Consider the following 20,526-nt stretch of genomic DNA (forward strand, 5'->3'; position numbering starts at 1 on the left):
ATTTTCATGTGGGATGCTCCTTTTAAAATATTTTTTTAACAATTGAGACTGCAATTAACAGGAACAACTGTCCTTATAACTGTTATTTTTAAGATCCATAACACACAGACAGTCAGAGCACTGCGTAATAGAGAGACAGACGGGCAGAGATATACAAATAAACAGGGAAGGCACATGTACTGAAAGAAGAAAAAGATCAACGTGCGTTGTTCCTGCAGCACTGAATGAGCTCAGGCGCTCTAACATCACCCCTCCCCCAATCTGACTCTCTATTTCTAGCTACAGACAAGCAGTCTAGTTATTTTCCTCATCTTTGTATCTAATAAAAGTTTCTTGATTCACGTTTACCCTCCATTTAAGTATCAATAGTTTAAAAGCCAGTCGATGCAGCTTTTCACTGGGCAGTGAATATTTTCTGCACCTCATACCAAAACTGCAAGGTGCGGGCAGGGAAGTTTTTTGGACCTGTTTAAACCAGAATCATAGGATTAAATTGTGAAGGGACCGGATTTTTTAACTTCAGCCAAAAATGATTGACGTTGAACATATCAGCCCATCTCAGACACCCACACCCCTTTCCTCAGAATATTAATCAAGGCCAAGAAGTTGCTGTATGTTGTTTTGGTCTCAAATGATGCCTTCCTTACCTGGGAGTGCCCCTTCAACCACATTTTGTCACACCAATGACAATGTCATAAAAGTTTAAAATAGCATACAAACTGAATTCTAACAATATTCAACATTTTTGTGAAAACTGCTAAATGTTTCTTGAAATAACACAGCAAAAAAGTCTCAGAACAAATTAAATCTTTTTTTATCATACATAAGACCGCTTGAATATAATACAAAGGGCTTGTCCATTTGTAATATTTTTGTAACATTGTAATATACACAGCAAATCTTAACTAGATCTTACAATCTGTGGACACAGGTACTTATCCTTTCCCATGCTGTTTACATTTACAGTGCACATGTCAGAAGTCCTGTAACCAAACTGTGTAGTCAATCATTCAAAACTGGACGAGAGAAACAAGAGGAAAAAGACAGAAAAGAGCACAGGTATAATGGTGGGGATGGTGTTGTAGTGTGTAGGTAGACTGAAATAATACTGGATGTTACAAATTTCAATGGCATAACAATCCTAGTTTCTTGCAAGTTTATGGACATGTACAGCAAACAGGGCTGCTAGACATAAAATGGACCCACTATAGATGGCAATTAAATAAAAAAAAACATACATTTCATTTTTAATGCCACTATCGTTTTGTTTTTTTTTTTTTTTGTTTTTTTTTTTATAAAATATATTATTAAAACAGACTTATCTTAAAATAGTAAAGTCTAAGAATTCTATTAATGACTTTAACAGATCTACTCAGCCTTTTAAAATGGTATTAACCAACAGGTCCTAGAAGTTTCATACACCACACAACAAATGGTGGGTCACTTCCATTGCTGTATCAACCTGAAATCACTCAGGTTTAAATAATTTGATCTATAAAACCAGAAGTAAAATATGTTGTCAAAATGGTATTAAGGGGGTAACATTTTAAATTTAATACCTGTACTTGTTACCAAGAATTTATCGTCCTTTTAGGTTAAGAATATCACATTTTAAATATTACACTTTTTCAAGGCAAATCCACAATATATTTCGGATAGAAATTACAAATGAACAGATATCTTAAAATGACAATTCCCTACACAATGCATTCCATCATGTAAACCCTCCCAATCTATAATTTGGATAAATTGACAAGTGGCAAGGGTCCAGCTTCAGATGTACTCTCCATTTGTGATTAGACTTTAAAATAATAGAGATTCATCTCTTTCTGTCTGAGAAGATGCATACAGTGCCTTTATTACTGCATTTAAATTGCTTCTTGGTTGACAGCGAGAATGCCACTTTATCCACTGTCATGATGACTGCAATTAAGGCGGGAAAACCCATTAAATTAGGCACATATTTCAACAGACTGGTAAGCTCTGTATTAAAACTTGAATATTAATGCACCGTTGTTCATATCATTCTCTTGCATGTAGTTTATGCAAACAAGGACTTGCCTTGAAACATTAGCCATTATCCTGGTACTCCGGAACCAGCGGAGTAACTGACAAGATCTGCCACTATTTTTCCTTATATAGTTAAAAAAAGTTTTAATCTGAAATTCTTAAATGAAATTTAAAAATAAAGTTACAACCAATTTTGTCCAGGATACAGCTAACAGTAAATGAATTTCAACAACAGTTCCAGTTTTGCTAAAGCAATAGATACAGCCTTTTTTCTTTTTACACCGACATTTAAAAAAGGTTTAGATACACCTTGTGTCAAAGTGCAGAACTGCTACATTATTGGTTACAGACATCTATGTGCTATAAAAAAACAGCTTTGGTACAATAAATTATCAAAAAAAGAAAATAAATTCTTGTAAAATTCACAGCATAAATGTGAGGCAAAATAAGCAGTCACATAAAAATCTGCATTTTTTTTTTTTTTTTTTTAAAAGTTCTGAAAGAGCAGAAGACATCTGTGCAGAAGTCTGGTGGCAGAACCACATGCTAAAAAGGGGGGAAAAAATAAAACACAAACAAAAACCCAGATCTAAAAGAGCAAAGAATAAAGCAAATAAAAAGCAAGAAGGGACACAATCGTAGCTATTTTCATCAAATTTATGCAACTACGTCTGTGACCTTGACTTATATTAGTATATTAACTTTTGGACATATTAACTTACAGACCCTGCAATCACAGGGTTATTTAAATCTTAACTTCAGTTAAAACAAAGGCCTCAAATTACCATTCTCTCAGTCTCATTTTAATTAAGGGCTGTCTACACTTCAAAAATACAGGAAAAGCTATTTCATTTATATAATGTCCAGCATCTCCCATTTACAGTCAAAATTCCTAAGGCCAAAGGGTTATCTCAAAGACTTCCACAGATTAATCCCTATGTTGGCCAAAACAGACCTGGTGATTGCTTTTCAGTGCATTTAATTAAATCTTGACCCAAAATGTTCCAGCACTAACTGACCTGGGTCCCAAAAAGTTGGGACAGGTATATGCTGCAACTGCTGCATTAACCATCAATTCCACAAGAGCAAACAAGGAAAATTCAGTTGACCACCAAAAACTATGACTTCCTTGAGGTGAGCTGTGACCCACTGCAGCAAATATTCTTCCCCAGTTTGGAGGCAATTTATGAGAGCTATATGACAAACAGTGAGCTGCTTTTTTATTTACTTTATAATTTTTAAAATAGAGCCCTGAAACCGACTAAAAATTTTTAAACAATTTTACACTGTTATTCGTGTACCTACACATTTGCAGATAACAACCAATTTACTTGTGGAACACACTCTAATTGTATAAAAACTCTTTTGTTTCTTAATATGTTTGCTATACCCTGACAAAAATGAAGTGGGCAAGTTGTAGGATTGTGCACAACTCTTTTCTGAATCTACTTAAACTCTGAAGTCTTTCAGCTATTTTGATTAACTGTACTAAAAAAACAACTGGCTCTGCACTGTGGTAACGGTTGAGTGATAAGCTCCCTTCTGACTTAAGCAGCAGTATTTGATGTCTTTGCACTTTTTTTGAAAAACAACACCTTTAAAAATACACACAGGAAAAAAAACAAACCCATTCTCAGTTTAGTCACGAACTAGCCACTGAACTCTGTTGGACACAGACACCAGCCATCGGAGATTCATCCCGGTCGATCCCTTGTCGCATGCTCATATGTCCCTCTGTCATATAGTGTACAGAACCAGTATTGGCTGCAATCTGGTATGATGGATGTCCAGTTATGCCGGTTTCTTGGCGAGGATTTGAGAATACACTCAAATTCACATCCACTGTGCCATTATGACCAAAATCCAAGGCATTGGCAGCTATTGGGCGGTTCTGGTAGGCCTGGTTTCCTTGGTTACCAGTAGAGGATGATGACGTGGAGGAAGAGGAAGCAGAGGAAGACAGTGAGGTCACAGAGTGGTGGCTATGGACTACCTCCATTGAATCCTGGGTGGACGAGCTGTTTGTAGGGGAGTTGTAAACTCTAGGTCTGTTACGGTTTCCTAAAACTGGTTGACCATGGTGATGATGATGGTGATGGTGGTGGTGATGGTGAGAACTGTTACTGCCATGGTGCTGATGCAAAGTGTTTGGCTGTTGAGGCGCTACATGGAAAGTGGTCTCTTGGACTGGATGAGTCTCTACAGTCACCTGTTGACTACTGTCACTTCCATTCCAGCCTACTGGAGGAGGATATGGCTGTCGCACCTGTAAAATACAAAAACACATCCATTAGAGAAAGAAGTCATAACATGAACAAGAACTATACTTATTTAAGGAAAAATAATTAAAGGGAATAGTGCCAAAACAAAAAAAATATCCACTGCTCACGTAATGAGGCATAATGTGATAATTTCTTTATCAAACACATTTTTTCTGATGCTTCTATTTGTACAGCTATTTATAAATTCATAATTCTGGTTTACCAAGGCTGATGATGATGCCACTCAACAGTAAAATTCCTGCAATTTTTAAAAAACTACTTAAGATTAGTATGCTTACTTCTGGAAAATGCATTAAAAAACAATGGTGTAATTTCATTAATATGAAGTATGCACCATGTATTTAATTTCAAGTGTGTTTTAATTTTAAGGAACTAGTGGATAAATAAGCAGAAGGCAAGTTATTGCAAAGAGACCGCCAAGGAACGAGCCATGTCTTTCAAAAAACCAATGACCAGCAGCACAAACACTCCATAAACCTGTCCTGTACATCAGAAAGAAAAAAATGGTAAGTCCAGAAAGAAGCTCCTGTTTTTTATATATACATGCACAACAACATTTATGAAGGCTTAAACTAGTGTAGCAAAAATTGAGCACTCTTATGTTAAATATAAAATGCTGTGTTAGGTGTGCATAAAGCATTCATCTAAACAATATTGTCTCTACTGTTACATACAGTAACAACAGCTTCATGTAATTTGTAATCCGATCATTGGTAAGGCAAAAATAAACATACATGTATGCCAGGACAGAATTGAGGAAACAATGGAAAATAAATGCAAGAAATTTTATGTATTGAATTAACTTACAGAAAAAATAAACCTTAAAAATGAATTTGGAAAAAACTGATTGTGACACAGACAAAAATAATCTAAATAAAACATTTTACCTGTGGACAGTGAGTGTCACAGTCCATAGCCTGAACAGCAGCATTAAAATTTCCCCCACTATGCCGATGCTGATGGGTTGGGTCTGATCTTGCCCTTCCACTGTTACTTGTACCAGATGAACCTCCTTCATAAAGAAATACAATTAACAGTGACTACTTAAACAAAATAGCAAATGTAACTTTGTTCAAAGGTGAAAACGATGATTTACAAATAATCAGGTTTAGGTGTAAATCTGCTTAAATTTATACTTAGTGTTTTGCTAAAACTGACTTACAGAAATTTGTGCTACTTTATGATCTCTAAGAAATATTTCAGTGCACATGATGATTTGAAATTCACAGAAATATCATTCTATACAATATATAATGCAGCATTGGGGAAGTAGTGTGAGAAGGAAAGAGAAAGCAGACATGCATTGATTTCCTAGAAATTCTTCATTGCTTACTTTATTAGAGGGTCTGGAATCTTTACAGAATTACTAACCCATCTTACAATAATGTATTGATGCAATACTAAACTCGTATTTTCAGGGTTCCACCCATTGTTATTCCCATAAACAAAACCCATGTTGATGAAAAAAATAGTAAATTCCTTAACCAAAAGTAAAACAAAAATGTCTGGTAACTAAAATTAAATGAAAATGAGAAAATAAGGAAAACAAAACTAGTTTTATAATTTAAAATTTGAGATTCATCATGCTAGTCTTTGTGCATAATGTACATGAGAGCAAGCAGTTGTTATTTATTAAATTTTACTTAAAATTAAATATATGTAGTATTAGCACAGAGGAGAGCATGGACAACAATCCCTATCTGCTGGGGTCAAAATCTGGATTTCCTTGATCATTTCAGGTATTAGTGAAATCTCCCTTTAAGAACTGAGAGTGAATATGTCAAAGCCTCATCACTTGCAAATTACTTATTTTGTCGATTTCATTGGCCACAACTGACCATCAGTAACAGATGCCCCCCACTGACAGTGATAGATGGGCAGCTTTCTCCAAACTACAAAAAAAAGGCGCTCAAAACATGTCACCTATTCTTTTGGAAGTCATAGCCAATACTTTGAAAATTAAAGCCATGGAGGATTTGTCAAGCTTGAATAAACACCATCCTTGTTTCACAGTCAGTCAGTATTTATTGACTAGAAATAAATGTAATCTTGATGTGCCAAAGATGTTAGGAAATTCAGCCTTATTTCATACAGATATTGCTTGCTTGCAGACAATATATTCACAGTGACAGATTAAGTAGATGGGTAGCATGCAATCAATGTTATCAACCGAGCAAATGTTCCAAGTAGAGATTTAGTTTTAAACAGGTACCAGTGTATCAACAGAGATATTGTGCTGTTGCAGAGAAGTTCCCATTGCAAAGAACTTTTTCTATGTTCCAAACTGCATCAATAGCAAATGGTCAGAATCATCTCCAGGCTGTACTTGGAAGTTCATTGTCACTGCTAATTCTGAAGCATGCCATTCTGCTCTGGGTTTATTTTAACAAGAGTAATGTACCACATCTGCTATATATCAAAATAAACTCAGGCAACTGAGATGTGTGCAGTGATCTTTATCTTAAATTGCTGTGCTTAACATACGTCTTCATCAGTGCGGTAAAGCACTAGATCTATCAGATTAATTTTAGACTGCAATCTTGATATGCCAGGCAAAAACAAAAATTCTAGAGTTTGCATCTGTACATCAGGCAATTAAATTTGAATGTTTACTTTGCAGTGGTACAGAGGTCTGGCTGGGACTGTTCGATGTGAACTGAACATCGTCATTGAGTGGTCTGCCATTTGGATGTAAAACTAATAAAATCCACTATTGTCCAATTCATTGTACCTTACCATTGTGGTTGACTATAACATCTACATTTGTACACAAATTGTGTTATTTTATCTGTGGCATTCTTTCTTTTTTCCTGTTTGCTTTGGAATCTAATTCAGAACTTTGACTTTCAAATATTTTATCTATTGTTTGATGTCTAAGGTGTGATACTAGTTTTTATCCATTGTTATTAATGTCATCTTTTCTTTTATGTCTATTATATTTAATTGAAAATCTGTGAAGGGCAGGGGAAATATATAAACTGTGTCATTATTATGTTATTATTACACAGTACCATGAGTTCAGGTTTTGCACGTTTTTTTCATGGAGTTTGCACGTTTTCCCACGTGTATGTTTGACTTAGTGTGCGTAACTTCGGATATTGTTTCACAGCTGGATATTAGGAGTCGTTCATTAAGCTCTCTCAATTGCCAAAATATTTACTCCTAAATGCGTTGCAAAACTAACCAACATTCTCTCAGTTTAAGCTCACAGGGAGCAGCACAGATTTTACATGTTGCTTATTAACTGAATAATCTGAGATGTTGCTCGTCAGTATTTAATGTAAATAATACACTTGTTGAAATGCAGTCTATACATGGAAAACGTTCATGTGTTTTCTGCCATTACTGTTATTAACAAAGTTCAGTTACAGATAGTAAAATTGTGAGCTAACAGGTATCACATGAATGATATACAATTTGACAACTGTAAAGAATACTGTTTTTACAATTGCAAAACTGTGTCCATGTGCATGGACATTTTGGTGAGTAAAACAAAATTAATAGAATGTGATGAAAACTAGAAGTTAACTGCTGAAAAACAAAATAAATCAAAGTAGCAAAAAATAAAATGAAATTAGAAAATGGTAAAAAACAAACTACAAAAAACAAAAATATCTTAAACCTAGAAAAATGCCACTTCCACCTGTTCTCATCTTTTTTTACTTGGATGTTATAGACATACACCATAAAACTAATAGTGCCTGTCTGTAAATACTTGCATGCTTATAAAATTTGTCTTTACTATTTCTCCCAACGTCTTTCCAAACACTGACGGAAACTTCATTTGTCACCTTGTAGCACCTCAGCCACTGATTACCCTTTTAATAGTAAAGCACGTTTCTACTGTGTCTAAAATAAACTTTAGATTTAAAATGCTAAAATGGGATTAACCTGTCCTTCAAAAACTTCGCACTCTATAATAAGTTGGCAGTATATAAAAGAGGGTTGTGCTCAGTTCAAAAGCACAACGGCTAATAAGATATTCTTCTGCATGAACAATAGTTTTGACAAGAACAGGCCACTCCCTAGTCAATAACTTGTTTTCTAAAATATCACCCAGGTTTATTTTAAAGATTCTTCCAACTACTAACTACCACACAAGTTCTAATATGCTCCACATACTTACAGAGTGAAGAAAAATCTGGTCACTTTCAATCTGTGCCCTGTGCTCTTATTGATGAACTCATTTTAAAGTAACATATGGAATTCATAGTACTAATTCCCTTCATAATTGTTAACACTTCTACCTTTTCTTCCCTTAACCTCTATTTATTTTAAATAAAGATTCAGTTCTTCCAATCTTTCCTCATAGCTCAAATCCTACATTGCTTGAACAAATGTAGATGCCCTTATATTGCGAATACCTTTCAAGTTTTAGAGCAACCATGTATTCAAATTTAACATTTTTATTTCCAACTTGTACTAATTTACAGAAACTGCATCCGACATAGAATTCAGACTTCATCAAATTTATCTTGATTCATCTGTAATGATTCTACTCACTCTGGGATATCTGCCATTTCAACTATTTTAGTATCATTCACACTAAAGCTTGTTAATTAAATTTTTATCAAGATACTAAATTAAAAAGAGTAGTTACTTTAGACACTGCCTAATTCAGGAAAAAAGCTTTTCTCACCATAATCAACTGCTTTATGTCTTTGAGCCAATTTTGAACCCATCTACACAGTGCACCTTGAACTTAAATTAGCTAAAAACTGGAAGATCGAGATTACTAACCCTCTCTTGCTGAACTTTATCATAGGCTTCTGAAAAATCAAAAACAAACAATATTATATTCATTCATTCAACTAATCTTTTGCTTAATTGTATGCTGGGTTTATTTTAATTAGTCCAGTTGAAAAAAAAATCTTTCAAATCTTTGTTTACACTGATGAAAAACTGAACAGGATCTCTCTCTCTCAGGTAACACTTCAGTCAAATATACTTTAAAACATTTCGGTCAAGCTTAGGTCAAAACCTTAAATAAAATTAAAAAATCAGGCTGTTACTCACTTGAAACATACATAATATTGCTAATACGGCCAAAAAAGAATAGTGCCTCCCAGAGAAAACAAGTCAAGGACAGTAGGACATTCACTTTTGTATTTCATTCTGGCCACACTATGTACGCGTACTTGTATCAACCAAAATCAGTTTTTAAGTGTGGGGACCCTGTGATGGACTGGCACCATTCCCAAAATTGTTTCTTGCTTTGTGCTAAGGTGCTCTTGGGAATGGCTCAAGCACCTCTCGCAACCTCAAAAATCAGATAAGGTGGGTTTGAGAATGACATGAGAAGAAGGGGAGAAAAAAAAAATCAAAATAAAAAATGTAGTTTGCGCCTTTTACTGAAAAAAGGGTTAAACAGTTCTGGTACAACAAAAACAAATGACTACAGTACATATTTACTAAATGTAGTAAAACAACCAAAAATATTTACAAAATATGTAATAGGAAACATCATTACTGAAGATTAACATCATCCAAAAAAAAAAAAATCAAACTTAAAGCACAGTTAATTTAATTAGATAATTTACATACCAGAACTTGAGGATGTACTAGATGTGGTTCCTGAAGACTGCTCGAGGGCAGGACTCGTAGATACACTATTGCTTGTGTTTGTCCCTTCATCTGCAGTTTTCTTAAAAAAACTGTGCTGCAGGGCATAGTAGGGCTGAATTCGAGTCTTGGGATCATAGTCAAGCATTCTCAAAATGAGGTCCTTAAACTTCAAGTAGTCAGCTACAGTATGACCAGATTCTCCAGCTCGACGGCCTCCTGGGCCTCCAGTCTCAACACCAAGGATATTATGAAGTTTGCGAGAACCTGGGGGTTTATACTCCTTACAGAAACAAAAGGACACCACTAAAGATTGTGCCAAAAAGAAATACAACACACTTAAAATTTTATGAAACTATGCAACTACAAGCATAGAAATACAAGAGAAAAGATATTAAAACTGCAGTTTGTGAATAAACCAACATAGGTACACTATTTAAGAATAAAGAGATAAGTAATGACATAGTTACATGTAAATTTAAGTAAAAATGAAAACCTGCTGCAGAGCGCTCTTGACCTCAGACTGGGGCGACAGTTCATCTTTCAGCAGGACAACAACCCTAAGCACATAGCTTTCATCCAAGATGTCTCTGTACATTGCTGCAGTCATCTTTCCCTTTATCCTGACTAGTCTCCCAGTTCCTGCCGCTGAAATACATCCCCACAGCATGATGCTGCCACCACCATGCTTCACTGTAGGGATGGTATTGGCCTGGTGATGAGCGGTGCCTGGTTTCCTCCAAACGTGATGCCTGGCATTCACACCAAAGAGTTCAATCTTTGTCTCATCAGACCAGAGAATTTTTTTTCTCGTGGTCTGTGAGTCCTTCAGGTGCCTTTTGGCAAACTCCAGGCGGGCTGCCATGTGCCTTTTACTAAGGAGTGGCTTCCGTCTGGCCACTCTACCATACAGGCCTGATTGGTGGATTGCTGCAGAGATGGTTGTCCCTCTGGAAGGTTCTCCTCTCTCCACAGAGGACCTCTGGAGCTCTGACAGAGTGACCACTGGGTTCTTGGTCACCTCCCTGACAAAGGCCCTTCACCCCCGATCACTCAGTTTAGATGGCTGGCCAGCTCTAGGAAGAGTCCTGGTGGTTTCGAACTTCTTCCACTTACGGATGATGGAGGCCACTGTGCTCATTGGGACCTTCAAAGCAGCAGAAATTTTTCTGTAGCCTTCCCCAGATTTGTGCCTCAAGGCAATCCTGTCTCAGAGGTCTACAGACAATTCCTTTGACTTCATGCTTGGTTTGTGCTCTGACATGAACTGTCAACTGTGGGACGTTATATAGACAGGTGTGTGCCTTTCCAAATCATGTCCAACCAACTGAATTTACCACAGGTGGACTCCAATTAAGCTGCAGAAACATCTCAAGGATGATCAGGGGAAACAGGATGTACCTGAGCTCAATTTTGAGCTTCATGGCAAAGGCTGTGAATACTTATGTACATGTGCTTTCTCAAATTTTTATTTTTAATAAATTTACAAGAATCTCAAGTAAACTTTTTTTCACATTGTCATTATGGGTTGTTGTGTGTAGAATTCTGAGGAAAAAATGAATTTAATCCATTTTGGAATAAGGCTGTAACATAACAAAATGTGGAAAAAGTGATGCGCTGTGAATACTTTCCGGATGCACTGTATGTGATATACAATTTGTTAATACTTGCTCAACTAGTGTCTTGTGTGTAAAGACCAATGTACAACATTTCACTATTACTAACTTAATTATACCCTTGGAGAAATGCCATCCCAACAAAGATACAGACTTCCTAAAAGCAACAGAGGATAATCCTAAACATCTCTGTTGGTAAAGATGCAGGAGTTCTACGGTTGACTTAGCACCTTTTGTCCCATCACACAATACCTAGTCATGATTATTTCTCCAACATTGGTGGAAGAGCTAAATAATACTATGGCAAGTAATATGTATTAATATCTTGCTGACGATGTCACAGCTATAAGCTTTATTGATATTTGATCAATATATGATGTCTGATGCAAGGTCGGTAAGTATGCAGTTAAACTACTGAGTGAGTCCAGAACAACTTTGAATTACAGAAAGCAGTTTTGGTAGCCCAAGAAGGTCTCTGGAGAACTATATGGGCATAACACTCTCTTCAACATTCAGAAGCATTTTCAAAACATAGACGATAGATAAAAATAATGTTCATGTATTACCCTTAGATTACAACTATGGAGAAATGCGGGACCTCAGGTTTACCATTTAGGGCCCATACTACATAGTATGCCGTGACTGATAAGGCACTGTCACTGAACAGCGTCTTTGATATAATTGTGATCAACAGAAAAACGGTCAGCTGTTTCAGACATTTATAATTAGATAACTCTAAACCTTTCAAATCCCTCAACCAAATGTTGCTACTAAATGAAATAGTGCATTCTATATGGTTCAAATTTTGTGGAAGGGAAGAGAGTTGTTGGGGCTTACACTGATGATTTTGAGTTACCAATGACCTTTAATATCTATTCAGTGGGATTTGACTGAGAACATAATTACAGTCCTCACCCCACTTAAACAACAGATAAGAAAAAACTGAGAGTCTGAGACCTTGGCACCTTGTGTGATTCCCCCAGTTAATACACTAAAACAACTGTTGACTAAGAGCACTCACTCATACTTTGCAGTCGAAACCAGGAAAACTACTCTTGTAGAAGCTATAAACAATCATTTCAGTTAGATCTACAGCAAACTCTTACACTGTGTTCCCAATCACTGCAGATCAGAAACTCAAGGACTGTTATTTTGATGAAGAGTTAAAGCACGTGCACAAGAATAAATGAAGAGGGAATGTACATGCTCTTCAATATGCACAACAAAATCCTTTAAGAAAACGTATTAACATTGGTCAAAAGACAGATGACCACAGAGGTGAATTAAAAAAACAGAAGTAAATAGTCCTAGGGCTAACTTTACAAAATTATGACAGGCAATGAATACCATGTTTTCCTTATAGTCAGGCTATTTAACTTCAGTAACAACTAGGGTTTGAATGTTGCTATTCAAATGCAACTCAAATGTATTTAAAAAAGCTTTCTAAGGCAAAAAAGACATTTAAATGCAAAAGAACAGTTCTTTGTTTAATCTCAACTAGGGGGCTCTGCCCCCTGCTCGCTTCGCTCGCCAACCCCTGGTGTTGGGAATGAGAAAGAGCGTGATGTATGAATGAGATATAGAATAGTGTGAAAGTGTAGATGATGCAAATAGAAAGCAAACAATAAAGTGTGTGGCACAGTGTAAAGGTTTATTGGAAAATTTCTTTGCACATGCCGTTTAAGTGTAAAAGGTAATTCCAGGTCAGAACTTGTAAGGTCAATGAAGATGGTTATTGTCGTGATCAGAGTCAAGTTTGTCAGAGCTTAGAAAGAGTTGTGTCTCTCCAGGAAGTAATGCAATGACTTGGGTATTTATGTTTTCCACATTAATATTTTTTGGACATAATATAGTGCGTTGTGTTAAAAGGGGCATTTGGTCTAATGAGATTGCTGTTCCAAATCTGTCTGTAACTAAGTCGGCGCAGATAAAGGCTTGAGGAATTGTAATAATATCTGGGAGAAGTCTATCTGTATTGGTGAGTGTACCATCTCCCAGTTGTAATAACCAATTGTTATGATCTGGATGTGGACATCGCATGTTTTGTACTAACTGTATCTTTTGAAAGCAATGCCAATTGTCTGCGTATTTTAAGGTGCACTGAACAATAGCTGAGCGCATGGAATGTGGAACAATAGCTAAGCACTGTCTAAAATCTCCTCGTAATAAAAGTACCTTTCCTCCAAAGGGAAGATTATTATTCATAAACGTTTGTAGAAGTTTATGAATGGTGTTGAGTAAGTGAGTGGATGCCATTGTACATTCATCAATAATTAACAGTTTTGCAAGACGGATGTCATGTGCAGTGCCACTGTTAATGTTCATAGTGGATATCGATTTGTAGGATCTAATGCAGTTCATAAAGATTTCACTTTCAGGTACATCGTTAGTTAGAAGCTTCTGTAGATATTCAGGATATGAATGTAAAGGAGGCAGTCTAATTTGACCGTTTTGATAACAACATGTAAATTCATTACTTGTATTGCAAGTTGTTTCTTCAGGGAAGTTAAGTGAATGACAATGATTGCAAATGACATTCATTAATCCCAATGAATTTTCCTGAATAGTGGACTCATTATTGAACGCGTTGTCAGCCACCTTTATTTATTTTGTCCCTTCGCTGCCGTTTCTGTATGTCTGAGGCGGGAGGTGTTTCGTTTTGAATCCGTGCTTGTTTCGATGCAGCACTTTGAGATGCGCGCTGTATGCTACGTTCAGTGTGTCTGTTCATATGCGCTCGTTTCTGATAATGTGTTAGTTGAGCTTTGCGTTTTTGGAGCCGAGACATTTTTTCTTCTGGAGGTTCAGAAGCGCGTTGTAAGCGCCGCCGTGTATTTTGTTTTTTCATGCGGGTTCGTGTGTTTGGTCCCGTTATCCGAGCCGTACCTGTGATCGTGTGTTTATGACTTGTTTGTTCTTCACCGTGAGAAATATGGATAAGTATTAAGAAGGATCGCACTCACTGTTAATATGGAGCCTTTTTTGCAGTTGAACGGTTAATAGTGCTTCAGTGTAAGGAGATCCACCTATGCTGCATAGTGTGAAGGTGTTGAGATGACGTATGTTTAATACGGACGGGCACTCACTGTTAATATGGAGCCTTTTCTGCGGTTGAACGGTTAATAGTGCCTCATTGTAATGAGATCCACCTATGCTGCATAGTGTGAATTGTGTTTGGTCCCGTTATCCGAGCCGTATCGTTTTGTACCCGTGATCGTGAATTTATGACTTGTTTGTTCTTGAGCGTGATAAATATGGATAAGTAATAAGGAGGATCGCACTCACTGTTAATATGGAGCCTTTTCTGCGGTTGAACGGTTAATAGTGCCTTATTGTAATGAGATCCACCTATGCTGCATAGTGTGAACGTGTTGAGATGACGTATGTTTAATACGGACGGTTCATTTAGAAATGGGGCTGTGTGTGTAGATTTGTGCATATTTGCGTTGTTGATTTGTTTCAGGGTGCACCGTTCCAATGCGATGCAATATTTGTCCACATATGCGAAAGCAGTATGGGCCATTGCCTTTTGGTGGCCTGATATTTACTGCGGTAGATGCAAAAGCAAATGAACTATTGTAGGATCTAATGCAGTTCATAAAGTTTTTACTTTCAGGTACATCGTTAGTTAGAAGCTTCTGTAGATATTCAGGATATGAATGTAAAGGAGGCAGTCTAATTTGACCCTTTTGATAACAACGTGTAAATTCATTACTTGTATTGCCAGTTGTTTCTTCAGGGAAGTTAAGTGAATGACAATGATTGCCAATGACATTCATTAATCCCAATGAATTTTCCTCAATAGTGGACTCATTATTGAACGCGTTGTCAGCCAAGTGGCGCAATCGTTTAGCAGGTGTCTGCGGACGGTTCCTTTAGAAATGGGACTTTGGGTGTCACTTCTTATTGATGTTAGTGTGTTTGTGGGTCTGAATCGTCGTTGTTGTGAACGTTTCGTGTGCCATGTCCGTAGTCTGTCCCGTTTCGTCTCTAATGGGCTTGGTGTGGCGGTCACGGCTTCTTTTTTTTGGTGTGGTAGGAGCTTGTTGAATCCTCCTCTTTGTGTGCGTCCCGTTTCGTGTGCAATGGGATTCGTGCGGCGCTGTGTGCTTTGCCGGCGTCTGGGGGGGATGTTGCTTGGAAGGGGTGGTGGGATTGGTGGGGCGCGAGCGTCTTCTTTCTTTTTGTGTGCCAGGGACTTGTTGAATCCTCCTGTTTGTGTGTGTCCCGTTCGTTGCTTGTGTGTGTGTGTGGGGTGGGGGGGGCGGAGGGGGGGGGTATGGGTCGCGGGTTCTTTTTTTTTGTGTGCCAGGGGCTTGTTGAATCGTCCTCTTTGTGTGTGTCCCGTCCGCTGCTTGTAGGGGGGGGGTTGCTTGGAGGTGGGTGTGGGATTTGTGGGGCGCGAGCGGCTTCTTTTTTTTTGTGTGCTAGTTTCGTGTGCAATGGCTTTCATGCGGCGCTGTGTGCGTCGCCTGCTTTTGACTCCTTTTTTCTGTGGTCGCGGCCGCCTCTCGCGGCGCCTCATTTCTTGGGGCGCCTGCACAGTACGTCTTTTTGCGGCTACGGCCCATGGCCGGATGTCCCTGCGTCCATCCGGTTTAGCATTCTCGGTTAGTAATGTGGATACTAATTTCAACATTATATTGCTTCCTACCGAATTATTAGTAAACCTATCAGTCTTTTGTTTGCTAAACACAATACTAAAAATTAGATTTTTTTTCTACCCTGCTGCTCTGTGCTTTGATCTAAAATTGTATGACAGATTTTTAAAAAAATTCCCTGAAACTCTTAAAAGTATCATGCAAAACCTGATCCTATTCTGAATCAGCTTTGTATTTCATGCTGGAACCTGCATCCCACACACGCACACTAAAAATGTGATGTCATTTTTGCCATGCTGACTTTGGGGGGGGTGGGGGATGGAAGGAGTCGCATCTTCATTGCTGCATTCCATGTGTAGCATGCAACAAAAACTAGTCACATGCCAGCAGCACACAGGAATGTGCCTGTGTTTCATTTCATTTATAGTATCTCAATGGAAGCTACAGTATATACAGTATTATGCACACATCTTTAAAAGACACAACAGCATTAGTCAGGACATTGTTCAGAGTCATGAGTGTACTTGGGACCGCTGTAATGAAGACAGTTTACTGTTTAATCAAAGAATTGTTTCAATTGGAAAGGAGAGATTTCAAATATTTTGATGTCACTAAAATTAAGAGTTTACATTTATTAGTAATATAAATAACCAAGCACAACATTTTGTAGAAAATTGCATTCACCTCTGAAACATGCTAGTTTATTCATATAAACCAGTGATCTGCAAATTCTGCCAATGGACCACAGAGGATGCAGATTTTTGTTCCAGCCCAATTTCTTAATGAGAAGTCAATTATTGATGTTGAAGCACTTACTGCTCAAGCAACACTTTTATTCTTCATTGTAGTTGTCTCACTTGTTAAGATTACCCATCCTCAGTTGCTTATTTTAGTCTTAAACAGTTGTATTCACTGTTTTGAATGGCTGCTTATTAGCAATAAGATCAAAATGACAAAGGAACCAGCAGTTCTCTATCTAACTTCTTTCCATTTACACCAGTGTGTAGTCTTCGTGAACTATCTGGTTCAATGAAATATTTGGATGGAAACTGAAGAGAAACAAGTGAAGGACTGAGAATTACTAAACTGCTTTAGGCAACAAGCGTTTTGGATATCATTCTTGGAAAGGAAAACATCTATGATATAAGAATGGAAACACTTGATAAGTCATACAATTAAACATAACTATTACTGGCAAAAATAGGTTTCTGATTAACCAATTGGGTTGGAACTAGGGATGTTCTGATCAAGTTTAATTTTAAGTCTGAAACTGATCACCCATTTCACTTTACTACGTCTGCCGATTCTGATACTGGTATTTCTTTCTTTATACCTTAAAAAAAACTTTTTACACTAAGCTCCTGCATAACCAAACACTTAGAAGCCTTGTGCCCTATATTAAAGTATTTTATAACTATAGACCACTCGTGGTAACTGTTCATTTTTTATTAGCAATATGGAATTCTGTAGACTTACTGTTCAGTGACTATAAATATTTCCTTGAAAATACATGCTTTAGCAAATAAAATATGTACAAAAATATTTATCAATAATATATATCCTTGTCATAATAAAAAAGCTTCCCATAACTACAAGCTGTTGTACTGTTTAATTTTTCTGTAATGTCCCTATCTGAAACAATGCTTAATTTTTTAAAAAAAAGAAAAAAGTAGCCTTCACCATCAAAACAAACATCTAATCTCACAAAATGAATTCATGGATATTGGCAAATGAATACTGATTAAATGTAAAAACACATGGACTTACAGGTTTTAAACATTTTTATTTATTAATTACACTGCAGCATTTTTGCTGTTAAAATATATAAATACTATATTTATACAGTTTTTTTCTTCAGTGTATCAGCTAGACATTTGTAATTCCCGAGGTGCAACTATAAATATAGATTACCCTTTAATTATATAGTACTTGTTTCTTACCAAAACATATGCTGTATGACACACACAAACAAATAAAGCACAAACCTGTAAAAAAGCTTCAAATGTATCAAATGTTCATAAAATGTTTATCAAGAAAATATAAGGCTAACGTGCTTAACACGTTTACAAGTAAAAGATACATTTTGCTGTTAAACTAACAAGCATATTGTTCACTAAGCTAAAATTTCAAGTTCTTCTTTATCAATTCATTTTACAATTAAATGTAAGCTGCTGCACCTATCACAAGCTTGATTTCTGATATAATTAATGGCCAAAATAAGATCTCCATCCATCCATCCATCCATCCATCCTCTTCCACTTATCCGAGGTCGGGTCGCGGGGGTAGCAGCTTGAGCAGAGATGCCCATACTTCCCTCTCTCCAGCCACTTCTTCTAGCTCTTCCAGTAGAATCCCAAGGCGTTCCCAGGCCAGCCGTGAGACATAGTTCCTCCAGCTGGTCCTAGGTCTTCCCTGGGGCCTCCTCCTGGTTGGACGTGCCCGGAACACCTCACCAGGGAGGCGTCCAGGAGGCATCCTGATCAGATGCCCGAGCCACCTCATCCGACTCCTCTCGATGCGGAGGAGCAGCAGCTCTACTCTGAGCCCCTCCCGGATGACTGAGCTTAGACACCCTGCGGAGGAAACTCATTTCAGCCGCTTGTAATAGCGATCTCATTCTTTTGGTCACTACCCATAGCTCATGACCGTATGTGAGGGTAGGAGCGTGGATCGACTGGTAAATTGAGAGCTTTGCCTTACGGCTCAGCTCCTTTTTCACCATGACAGACAGATGCAGAGCCCGCATCACTGCGGACGCCGCACCGATCCGCCTGTCGATCTCACGCTCCATTCTTCCCTCACTCGTGAACAAGACCCCGAGATACTTGAACTCCTCCACTTGAGGCAGGATCTCGCTCCCAACCCTGAGAGGGCACTCCACCCTTTTCCGGCTGAGGACCATGGTCTCGAATTTGGAGGTGCTGATTCCCATCCCAGCCGCTTCACATTCAGCTGCGAACCGATCCAGAGAGAGCTGAAGATCACGGCCTGATGAAGCAAACAGGACAACATCATCTGCAAAAAAGCAGTGACCCAATCCTGAATCCACCAAACCAGACTCCCTCAACACCCTGGCTGCGCCTAGAAATTCTGCCCATAAAAGTTATGAACAGAATCGGTGACAATTTTGTCACCAAAATAAGATCTGAATTCATTAAAGTAGCTTTCTTGTTGTCTGTCTTGAGGCACAGGATGACTTCTCAAATCCCTTCTTCTAAGTTTATTACTCCACTTTCTTTAACATATTTCAATCATCTAATATAAAGGAGCACTGCAACTAAACTACCATAGTGCCTAGAAACACAGGGGCTGAAAAGACCAGTTATTGTAATCAGAGAATTTACCAATTAAGTCTTGTCTAGTGAAAATCGGCCAATTTAAATTGGAGGCTGATGGATCAGAGCATCCCTAGTTGGAATCCCTATAGCCGTTAAAGCCCTCCAGGATTGACTGCAGATTCTTGATAATGAATTTCCAATAAATACAAACAGGGTTTCAATCTCCTCACTATTTTTAATTACAGTTTAAGAGTTTTCCCAATTGTTGCTGATAAGATGGTTATGATTGACAATCTATAATTTCACAAATGTATAATGAAAAAATTGTAAGTTAACTATATTTTAACAAAATCTCAAGTAAACAAACAAATGACTCATCTTTCAAATTTCTGACTGTGTACCTTTTTTATATATAAAGTATATTTTTATTAATCACAAATGATATGGGTACAGGCACATTATGTACTGTTTAGTGAAGTTGCTACTATTTTCTTTTTAAATAAGAATTCACTATATACTAAATATGCTACCTGTCAGAATAACCTTAAATTATACAGTTGCAATATATTTACTATGTTATTAGTATAAAAAATATTTACTGAACAGATGAGTGAAACAATTAACAGTTAAAACATTAATTTTTTTCCAAAGCCATAGATGTAAAGGCATAAATATAAAGTAATTTTGAAAAGGAACAAGGGTCTTACCCGTTTTCCATCTTTGGTCTTCTTCACACCCCATGTGCTATCTGGTAACTTTTCAAAGAACTTTCTAGCTTTGGGGGCATGATCAAGAATGTGATTGGGAGGAAATCCAAGAACTTCAACAATTTTATTCATCTGATCCACCTGCAAATAAGCAAAATCATTTGTTATCAAAAAAATGAAACAAATACGAGTACATTGCTGTATTAGGTGTAGTAGAATTTTAACTTCATTGATATTTTTCCTCCATGTATGGATAATGTGCTGCATCAAAAAACAATGCAATACCTCAAAAATGAAAGACTAATGCATAGAGAAAAATGCACTCCTTCTTATACACATAATAAATAAGGTCTATGTTGTATTCAGCCAAATCTGAAAAAAAACACTGGGGCAAATGTTGCTACATAAAAAAATAAAAAAAAAAATTCATACATGCAGCAATTACAGTCCTGGGGGCTGAACAAACTATG

At 37.2% G+C, this 20,526-nt stretch overlaps 1 protein-coding gene across 6 annotated transcripts in view; it reads right to left on the reverse strand.

The window, feature by feature from the left end:
- Positions 1-792: 792 nt before the first annotated feature.
- The window catches only part of dyrk1aa (dual-specificity tyrosine-(Y)-phosphorylation regulated kinase 1A, a), a 185,338-nt gene continuing 165,604 nt past the window's right edge, over positions 793-20,526 (reverse strand). For 4 of the 6 annotated variants that reach the window (XM_028800218.2, XM_028800219.2, XM_028800221.2 and 1 more), the window contains exons 11-14: positions 20,057-20,197; positions 9,837-10,137; positions 5,180-5,304; positions 793-4,276 (exon numbers count right to left, since the gene is read on the reverse strand). In XM_028800218.2, the coding sequence (XP_028656051.2) occupies positions 3,653-4,276; positions 5,180-5,304; positions 9,837-10,137; positions 20,057-20,197 (1,191 nt within the window). In that variant the 3' untranslated portion in view covers positions 793-3,652. The remainder of the gene's footprint in view (positions 4,277-5,179; positions 5,305-9,836; positions 10,138-20,056; positions 20,198-20,526) is intronic. The other 2 variants (XM_028800220.2, XM_028800222.2) reach the window with 1 other exon arrangement.

This window comes from Erpetoichthys calabaricus, chromosome 4, assembly GCF_900747795.2.
Source record: "Erpetoichthys calabaricus chromosome 4, fErpCal1.3, whole genome shotgun sequence".
In the NCBI taxonomy this organism is placed as follows: domain Eukaryota; kingdom Metazoa; phylum Chordata; class Cladistia; order Polypteriformes; family Polypteridae; genus Erpetoichthys; species Erpetoichthys calabaricus.